The sequence below is a fragment of the Halyomorpha halys genome, unplaced genomic scaffold, assembly GCF_000696795.3.
Source record: "Halyomorpha halys isolate HHAL.00 unplaced genomic scaffold, Hhal_1.1 Scaffold1223.1, whole genome shotgun sequence".
In the NCBI taxonomy this organism is placed as follows: domain Eukaryota; kingdom Metazoa; phylum Arthropoda; class Insecta; order Hemiptera; family Pentatomidae; genus Halyomorpha; species Halyomorpha halys.
The window spans coordinates 278,384-289,014 of record NW_027112441.1 but is presented as its reverse complement, the minus strand read 5'-3'; the positions used below and the strand labels follow the sequence as shown (position 1 = coordinate 289,014).

The following is a 10,631-nucleotide window of genomic DNA, read 5'->3' as shown; positions in this document are numbered from 1 at the left end:
TTGCATACCACTGCTTTTCAGCTTTTCATGACGGCCTTGTGAGGTCTTCTCAATGGATTCACGTCAACATCTTCACAAAGTTTTTTTCAGCATTGATACTTGTTCCTTTTGATTATCTGCTGGATTTTACGGTTCTCAGCTTTGTATTCCTCCTGGAGAGCTTGTAACCGAAGTTTACTTCTCATCCACTGATTTTCCTCCTACCACGTACGGCAATAGTGTCTATGCCAGCTATAAGGTTACAACCTTATAGCACCAATTGACTGGGAGTCGGCTATCTGGGTTGGAGCGGACAATAGCCGCGTAACAGCCTTGTTGACCATGTTTATTAGCCGGCAGCTGTCTCTACTGTTCCCGACAAGTGTCTCCATCGTGGCTTAAAACGATTGCCTGGCATCATATCTTTGATATCGCTTTGAGAGTATAGGTTACTGATCTGGAGATGGTTACTGGGCGTAGATTGCCGCTGACGAATATCAAATAGGATACCGGGTATCAACGAATCTTTACAAATGTAGGCTCCGTTCCAGTATTAGCCATTATCAGATCATTCGATGGTCTAAATGGTCGCAATAGGATTTCTCCACGTCGTTTGTCCGACTACACCACTCTGCCGTTCAGTTGTTGAAGTCGCTATCAAGCCCTCTGATATGTTCCACGTTTTCCCCATACTGGCCATTTCTGGCATATGGGTGTTAGCAGTAGTACATTTCGGACTGTAGGGTCCATTGAACCCGAGAATTGCTCTATTGTTGTATTCTATTGGGGAGGGCTATATAGGTACAGGTGCTGTGTCTAAGCACAGACACACCCAGCCGTTGGGATTGGTACCGTTTCATTTAAGCCATATCAATCACATGCCCTGATCACAGCTCTTTTTGTGGCTTCAGATATCCAAAAGTCATTCTTCAGTGGTCTGTTTTTCTAACTCAGTGTGGCGGATTCAAAACTCTGGTCTCTCAGTCTATCAGAGGACATCTGGAGATTTGGTTTAGGCCTGTGTATATGTGTTTGTTAATGAGTGTAGGCTGAAAAAGACGGGGATGTACACGTACCAACCGTGTGTAGCATTTTAATCCATTAAAACTACCTTCCTAAACATATGTCCATCCTTCACAGGACTATTAGGGATCAAATCAAGGAAGGGGAGTGACAGATTTAGGAAAGTAGCATCAGGCCACGATGTTATCGGTGCACAGATGCACACATGTAACACATCCCTCTCTCGTTCTGAAAGCAGGGACAGGGCAAAAATATCTATTCCACGCTTTCGCCTACCGCTGTAAACACTGCGCATTCTACTGTATTATACATTTTAAATCTATGTTGGTAGGCTTGAAAGCCACCAATGTCATGTAAGCTACTGAGTAAAGTAGTAGTCGATCTCCTTGTGTTTCTTTCCAACCTAGGGCTCTTATTCGGTCTTATATCCCAGTATCACTTCGATTTTAGCACTATCTGGTTACTTTCTTAAGTCCGAGGAATATATTCGATTCTCTTATAGGAACGCCAACTCTCTTGTGATATCAGCTCAATAGATTTGACAGATACCATCGGTCTTCTATAAGTCATTGTTTCCACGGCCCGATTCAATATCGTGGCTGCGTAGAGCAGTATTGAGGTGATAAAACACGGTACCAACAACTTGCGACTGTTTCTGGTTTTTCCTACATTAATTTAGACAGCGCCGTAGAACCTCAAGCCGCCTTACCGTATAACCTGATATGTATCTTGAACAGGAGTCTTTCGTCAGTTTACATCCCGAGATGTACAAAAGGAGCGTTTGTACCAGGTCTCTTGTCAACTTACTCGTAGAGTGATTCTGTACGAGTGCATATATATGAGTAGTGTGCTGTATCTGTGTCTCTGTGTGTATTTCAACAGCCGATCTTAAAAAAGAAAAGTTGTACGAAACTGTAATTAAGTATTCATGGTATGTATATTCCTGGGATGTTACAAAAATTTGTATAGTGCCTCTTTATGTCATTAATTTTATACAAAGTACCACCATTGGGTGGTTCCTTCCCAAGATTATCAAGTGTTTGAGATATTTCTCATAATTGCTTATTGTATGTTTTGTACAGTTCTAAATTTCAATAAATAAAAAAAAGTATACATATTTACCATTTTCTCGTAATCGTATCTAACGATTTTAATTCAACTCATTATATCAGTATACAAGTGAAAGGTCTTGAGATAGTCCAACAAGGCTTAAGTGCCGAATTTTTATAGCAACTTCCTCTAAAGTGCTTTTAATTTTGCTCATTTGAAGTAATTAACCATATCTCATGATTTTCAGACAAAAAAAAAGTATTTTTGATTAGTATTAAGTAATTTTTTTTTCTGATTTACATTTTTAATTTCGATACAATTCACGAATTCAATAATTACAAAAATATACCTTCAAAAAAATTATTTTAATCCACTATGTTAAATAAATATCATCGGATCATGTCCAATCCAGGAGTTATTGATATTTCAACAAGTAATATTTTGTAAAATTTTATATTTTCCCTAAAAAAATTTTCAGAAAAAGCTCAGGTGTTCTGTATGTTGTCTTCGGCATAGAATTAGAAAAATGAACAGGATACTATTAGAAACTCAAGCCTAACTGGAAGTTTCTAATAGTCCTATTTTTGAGAAATATGAGCCGTCCTTAGTTTCTGGAAGACTTGGAAATGAAGATGAAGAGGCAGAAGATGACTTTTGTCTTTTGACATTGATGACCCAGTCTGATACTGAGATGATGGAAATAGACTACATTATTTTAAATTTTAAATTTATTATAGACAGGATTGACAAAAATTTATAGGAATGTTTATATATTATTATTTAGTTTTCTATTGAATTATTACTTATCTGTAATAATTTATTGTAACTAATTCTGTGGACTAAATCAATATTTATCAATATTGATTTCTAGCTGAATATTATTAAAGAATAAAAAATGATTTTTCTCTCTATTATTTTTTTCTAATATTAAAATTTTCTTTTATTGTAATAGTTTCAATGAGTAATCATAACATATCACATCACAAGAATTTATAGAAAATATAATGTTAATTTAATTACCTATATAAAAGATTTTTTATTTCTAAGGCCCATTTGTGATTTAAAGTTACTATTTTTTCTAATTCTGAACTCCTGAATAAATGCTGAAATACTTTATAAGAACTTTCTCTGATAATTTTCCCAGGGAAAATACAAAGTTTTTTTTCCAAAATATTACTACTTCAAATATTAATAACTCCTGAAGACGACTGTATTCGTGTGAAATTTTGGGGATTTATTAAACATAAATCTTTATAATTATTTTTGTGTAGTCCTTTTGTCGGCAAATTTTTATAATTATTGAATTTGTGAATATTTATCGGTATGAAACATGTAATTCCGAAAATAAATTACCTAACAATAATGATTACCCGATTTTTGGATTGGTGGTGATCATTAGAAACTGAATTGTGGTCCATTAAATTAGTTTCGATTTGAGTGCTGATATGCACTACGTCCAATAATTCCTATTTCCTGAAACAAATAATCAAAATAAGAACAAAAAATCTTGATTTTTCGAAAAAATGTTGGTTTTTGGAATATTTCAACTCAAGATATAATTTAAATCGTAGGTTTTTTAAAAATTAAAATGAACTACAGAAGGGGTTTACCAGAAATAGTTGAATAATTACTTTCTAAGGAAATTTAATATATTTATTGTACAGTATAACTGAAAACTGAATTGCTATCTATAGAAACCACATTTTCTGTTTGAAAATTATTTAATGTTTTCAACAATTCAATTGGCCGCCATTTTTGATTCTGGTGACTTTGTCATGTATATTTTGTAGCTCATCAACATATTTCATAAAATGAACATTGTGAAAATACGCTTTTCTGCATGGTCTTGTTATTTAAGTAATACTGGCCTTGTGGGCGCCTTGCAGTATTAACTTCACATGAAGCCACGAAGAAGCATATTCACGAGAAACATGGTCAAAGGAACTGAGAAAGTCGGCATAAATCGAGCGGGATACCGGCAATGTCGAGAAATGAGGCTGGAGTAGTGCCGGTGAGGTCGAATTGATGAGGCACCGTTGGACAGGATACACCGGGGAAGGGATGAAACTAGTTTGGAAACTTCATATGAGGAGATGAACCTTCGGTTTTTAATGTGGGAAAGAAGATTTCAAATGAGGAGAAGAAGGTCTCGTTCCGAATGAAGGATAAGAAGGGTGAGAGTTGTGGATAGAGATAGAAACCACCTCATTAAATAAAAAACAGTTGCATTGGCGTACACAATTTTTTTAAAGCAAATACTAATTATAATTACTAAAGCACTGCGACAGTTTCATCAAATTCATTTAATTTTCATAAATTTTGGTTTCATTCACTTTTTCCGTGCTGAAATGTCACAACCTGAACGACTATAGCTTACCCCCCCCCCTAGTTTTGAACCTGGGTACGTCCTTGAACAGTAGGAGTAATATACTGAACTACTGGAGGGGCATGTACTCTACTAAAATGTCATGTTCTGGTAATGTTTTTTTCTGAATTTTTTTTTCAGATCCCTCTAAAACAAATTATAAATAGGCAAAAAAAAAAAAAAGAAAACACTACTCGTATGCTAAAAACTAACTTAATTCTAAATCAGAAATTTTAACTTAGCCTACCATGATGGAAAGAGGAATGAATACTTAACTATTTGTTGACATAGCTACCGGCATTGACATAGTTCGGTTAAATATTTCGGTATATGAAGGTAAAGAACCTCCCCATTGTTTCTGTATTGCTTTTTTATTTTCTAATCTCCTAATCTATATTTCCAAAATAATACAATATATACAAAGACAATAGTACTTCTTCGTTATTTACAACGAATCTTGTTACTTGCATTATAAGAAAGGTTCTACAAGGTCCGCTGAAGGCGGGTTTACAGAGGTGGCATGATGGGAGGAGACCATTCCGGCTAGCTTGTGTATTACTGCCTATACCTGGGATAGTAATAACGCAAAGACATTAATTGTAACCGAGAGGGGGTTATATCTTACAATTTTTTATGTTGCGTAGTTCATTACTTATTTTTCTATTATTCATTTATTGGATAATCAACATTTTTACACTTTATACAAATAAACTAACAATATGTAAAAATAATAATACATTTTAACATTACGGGGAAACGGTCAAACGCTCAAACAATCTGGAAGATGCTAGAAGACTCCTAGACTGTAAATATAATTTGCATCGCCATTGAAACATATAGAATATGTTTAACAACACTGAAAATATCGATCTAAATTAATATAATTAAAATTAATTTAACATTTATTTATCAGTAAAAGGCATAATAATAAATGCGTGTGTTGTCTGAATATGCAACTGAAAAAGATTTTTAAGAAAACATTTACACCTACTTTACAAACGCTCTTAGCTTCCCATTCACTACAAAAAATTATTATACACTATGACAAACAGACCAATTTGGACATATGGAATTGAACTCTGGGACTCTACCAAACCATAAAATTCCTCCCGCATCCAATCCTTACAATCCAAAATCCTACGTTAAACCTTGATGCTCCTTATTACGTTACAAATAAACTCATCAACAAAGACCTTAACATCCGATTCGTTGAAGATTTGGCCCAAAACAGGTCTTTGCATCTTTTCATTCCAAACTCTTTACCCATCCTAACCCATTAGTTCTTAATCTCTCATCCTTAACAATCCCTGATAATCCTCCGGGGCGTCTGAAAAGAAAATGGCCACGGGACCAATATTAATTTAAATTAATGCTTGAAGTACCACCAATGGATGGTTCCTTACTAAGATTTTCAAGTGTAAGTGAAACATTCCACATATTTACTTATTTTTGAATGGAATATGGTCCGGGTGCGGTAAAAAAAAAACTCAAATAGTAGATAATTATACTATTTTATTATAAAATTATAGTATAATTATCTACTATTTGAGTTTTTTTTTTACCACACCTGGACCATATTCCATTCATCTATACACACGGTCAATCAATAATCTTCCAGTATTTACTTATTTTGTAAATATGTGAATTACATTTAATAAATCCATAAAAAAACAAACAAAAAAAAAAACATTTCTTTCTCCTATGAGGAGTACAGCAGGTGGGGAGGGAAGAGATGAGCAGGTGAGGAAGGTGAGTGAAGCCTCTGCTGTATAAGTACTTTGTAACGTTTCAAGTTGTAAGACTTAAAGTCCTGCTTTAGACTATATATTCTTAGTAGCTGTCACAAATTTGCCAATCGTTCTATCTTCTATGGAAAAACATTTGCTCAAGGATAAAACTGGAATAGACAAATTTATACATTTTATGTATTAGAAGGACTTTGATCCTTAAAGCCGCAATTGTCTTCACGTTTACCAGTTCTAATAGAGAATTAATGATCAGTTTAGAATTGATGATATGAAGTAAAAACCTTAATGAAAAATAGTACCAAGCCACGCTTATTCGCGGCTGTTTATTAGATTCGGCTGAAGGAAGCAATCAAAATGACACTCATTCTTTTCATACTAGAGAAATATCTTTAGATATTCTTATAAGACAGCACTCAATTCTTCGTCAGCAAATATATGGTAGACTAGAGCCTATGCGTTGTCGGAATCTGAAAATGTTCCAGATTTTCATCTCAAAACGAAAATTTCACAGCACCCTTGTCAAGCTAAGAAAAATTGACAGAAAAACTGTACATAGAGCGATCGAATATGTAGGAAGAAAAAAAAACGAGCGCAAAGTAAATTTACTTTATATTTTATATAAAATTTAAATGTATTTTATTATTATAATTTTTATAATACTTTGTGAATATATTATTGTTACCGTTTTTTTCTACTTTTCCTAGGACTAAATGGTGCTTTCTATACGTTCTACTTTTCAACAATTCTTTAGATGTTCTCGACAATTAAACACAAAGCTGTTACTAAAGTGTTAATGCCACAATTTTTTAAATCGATTAAAAGGTTCTTAGTTTTCCGGTTCATCCTCTTTAAAAGTTTGGGCATAGGAAAACATTTTAGGCCATAGTTAATGACAATTGTGATACTTTCATACATTATATGAAAAGCTATATGTAATATAGGCAATATTCTAAGAAAATATGAGAAATACACCATGATGCTCTAAGGCATCGATCCTTCCTTTGGGAAGGTGCACTTGAGCTGGTCCCATTTGTCTTCACCAATATTTGTTATGGCCCTGTATCTTAAATAGAGAGGTAGGTAGATAGGAATATAAAATAATTTACATTAGTAATTTCTGTTAAAAACTGATATCAGAATAAAAACGTTCACAACGAGTATTATTATTGTAGGTATGTCATATTGAGAACTGCAATGACTTCATGATCCTCTATGATGAGTAGCGTAGCGAGAGGGTAGTCTGAAAGGTCTCTGGAATCCCCTCCCTCATCCGAAATTGGAAAATACCTTTACCCTACTGTAAACAACAATTATATAAACCTATTTATATATTATTTCATGAATAATATACGTTTGTACAAAATATATTGTTATACATTTCTCAATTATGTCTTATTTCAAAATTAACGTATAATACTATACCTATACCTCCTCCTATCCTGAAGTGAAATCCTGTTCAATAAAAATGGGCTGTTGAATGATGAAATGAAACTATAAAGATACTTGGTAATTATCAAAGTCCTCTAATTTGACATCTTTTACTACAGTTATTCCTGATGCTTCTCTCTTTTTAGAGTTCACAGAGGGCCAGGCACCAGATCTTGAAAGCTTACAAGTCTTTGTATATTTTATTTCCTACCATGAGCGTCCAAGATGGGACCATTCACCCCAAGAATTGAGGTTCCGTAACCAATTAATTCTTTAAGGTCTTCGTCGATTCCTCCTTTCCTCCTTAGTAGTTGAGGCAGAAAGATGCCCATGTATATACTATACAATGCAAAAATATAAAGGCCTAGTTATTTTTAGTTATGATTCAATATTTATTACTATACACGTTCAATAATCTTTTTGTGTTCACGACTCCATACCTAGGGAGTTGTGAAGACAAAAACGCTAACATAATTATTGAAAACCTTATAGTAGTTTACGAGAAAGAGTTGAATACCAAAAGGAGAGGAGTAACCACCGTTCCATGTTATAAATATATTATTTTATAAGTCTTAGTGGTTAAAATAGTAAAATTAAGTATAACTTTTGAAACGAATTGTATCATATTACTTTATCTTGAAGAACTAACATTAAATTAAATAAAAAATATTCCATTATTACTAATATATTTATATAAAATTTACTTTGAATGATAATGTTAAACTATCATTCAAAATAAACAGTAATTATCACGTAAAAATGCAATAATCTTCAAATAATTTCAGGTAACGAATGCTATACCACCACCTCACAAAATAAGTAAACCCTGCAGTGAAAATCCTTGCTGCACAAGTGCCAATGAAAGAGCAGAAAATGTGGCATTCCTCCTTCATGTGCTTGGACACCATCTTATTTCTTGCGACGAAGGAAACCCAATATCACCATTTAGACAGTTTTGGGTAGATAAAATATCAAAATGCTTAAATCTTGGCTGTAATGACACGAATACCATCCCAATCCAAAAACCATGCCCTCCATGTCCCCAAATACTATGTGATTGTGTTACTCCACAACCATGTCCAATACCAATAGAACCAAAACCGGAAGAGCCAACACCCGAAGAAGAAGAGCCGACAGAAACAGAGGATGAGTCTAAGCCTAGTGAAGGAGAAAAGCCGCCAGAAGAAGAACCTGTAGAGCCAACACATGAGGAAGAAGAGCCAACAACCGAAGAGGAAGAGCCTACAGAACCAGAGGATGAGTCTAAACCTAGTGAAGGAGAAGAGCCGGGAGAAGCTGAACCCGTAGAGCCAACACACGAGGAAGAAGAGCCTACAGAAACAGAACCTGACGATAACTCAGCGTCTTATCCGGAGCACCCCGATGACTTTTATCCCGAAGACTACGAAATATGTGAAGAAGAAGACGAAGAAACAAAGCCAGAAGAACAACCCATAGATAAAGAACCAGAGAAAACAGATGAAGGAGATGAAACAGAGTCGGAAATAGAAGCACCCTCAGAAACGGAACCAGAAAAATCACCTGATGAAGAAGAAAAGCCCGAAGAACAGTCTAAGCCTGAGGAAGCAGAACCGCAAGAGCCGACTGATGAAGCAGAAGAGCCCACAGACAAAGAAGAAGAGTCTGAGTTGAATGTAGGAGAAGAAGCGGTAGGAACAGAACCTGTAGAGCCAACTCACGAAGAAGAAGAGCCTACAGAAACAGAGGATGACGATACCTCAGTGTCTAATCCAGATCATCCCGATGACTTTTATCCTGAAGACTATGAAATATGTGAAGAAGAAGACGAAGAAACAAAGCCAGAAGAAGAACCTGTAGATCAAGGATCAGGGGAAATAGAACCACCCTCCGAAAGTGTACCAGAAGAGTCACATGGTGAAGAAGAAAAGCCCGTAGACAAGGAAGAACAAGAGTCTAAGCCTGAGGAAGCGGAACCACAAGAGCCAACTGATGAAGAAGAAGAGCCTACTGAAACGGAGGATGAGTCTAAGCCTAGTGAAGGAGAAGAGCCGGCAGAAGCAGAACCGGAAGAGCCAACACTAGAAGAAGAAGAGCCCACAGAAACCGAGGATGAGTCTAAACCAAGTGAAGGAGAAGAGCCGGCCGAAGAAGAACCCGTGGAACCAACACCCGAAGAGGTAGAGCCTACAGAAACAGAGGATGAGTCTAAGCCTAGTGAAGGTGAAGAGCCTGGAAAAACAGAACACGTAGAGCCAACACCCGAACAGGAAGAGCCTACAGAAACAGAGGATGAACCTAAGCCCAGTGAAGGAGAAGATCCGACAGAAGCTGAACCCGTAGATCTAACTCACGAAGAAGAAGGGCCTACAGGAACTGAACCAGAGCATCCCGATGACTTTTATCCTGAAGACTACGAAATATGTGAAGAGGAAGACGAAGAAACAAAGCCAGAAGAACAACCTGTAGATGAAGAACCAGAGAAAACTGATGAAGGAGATGAAACAGAATCGGAAGCTCCTAAGGAGCCCGAAGAAAAACCTGTAGATCAAGGATCAGGGGAAATAGAACTACCCTCAGAAACTGAACTAGAAGATTCATCTAGTGAAGAAGAAAAGCCCGTAGACACGGAAGAACAAGAGCCCAATGAAGGAGAAGAACCTGCTGAAACAGAACCCGCAGAGCCAACTCACGAAGAGGAAGAGCCTACAGAAGAAGAACCCGTAGAGCCAACACCGGAAGAGGAAGAGCCTACGGAAGCAGAGGATGAGTCTAAGCCTAGTGAAGGTGAAGAAACAGAACCTAATCAGGAGGTCCCTGATGACTTTTATCCGGAGTACGACCCTTGTCAAGAAGACGATGAAAACCCTGAAAATCCTGAAGATCCTGGAAAGCCTGAAGAACCTGGAACGCCAGAAGAAGAGCCTACAGACACAGAGGATGAGTCTGAGCCAAGTGAAGGAGAAGAGCCGGCAGAAACTGAACCCGTAGAGCCAACACCCGAAGAGGAAGAGCCTTCAGAAACAGAACCCGTAGAGCCAACACCCGAAGAGGAAGAG

The 10,631-nt window shown here is 36.3% G+C and overlaps 1 protein-coding gene across 1 annotated transcript in view; it reads left to right on the top strand.

The window, feature by feature from the left end:
- Window positions 1-6,118: 6,118 nt before the first annotated feature.
- The window catches only part of LOC112210962 (fibrous sheath CABYR-binding protein-like), a 10,662-nt gene continuing 6,149 nt past the window's right edge, over window positions 6,119-10,631 (top strand). Inside the window, exons 1-2 of the mRNA XM_067050302.1 lie at window positions 6,119-6,166; window positions 8,379-10,604. Coding sequence (XP_066906403.1) covers window positions 6,119-6,166; window positions 8,379-10,604 — 2,274 coding nt within the window. The remainder of the gene's footprint in view (window positions 6,167-8,378; window positions 10,605-10,631) is intronic.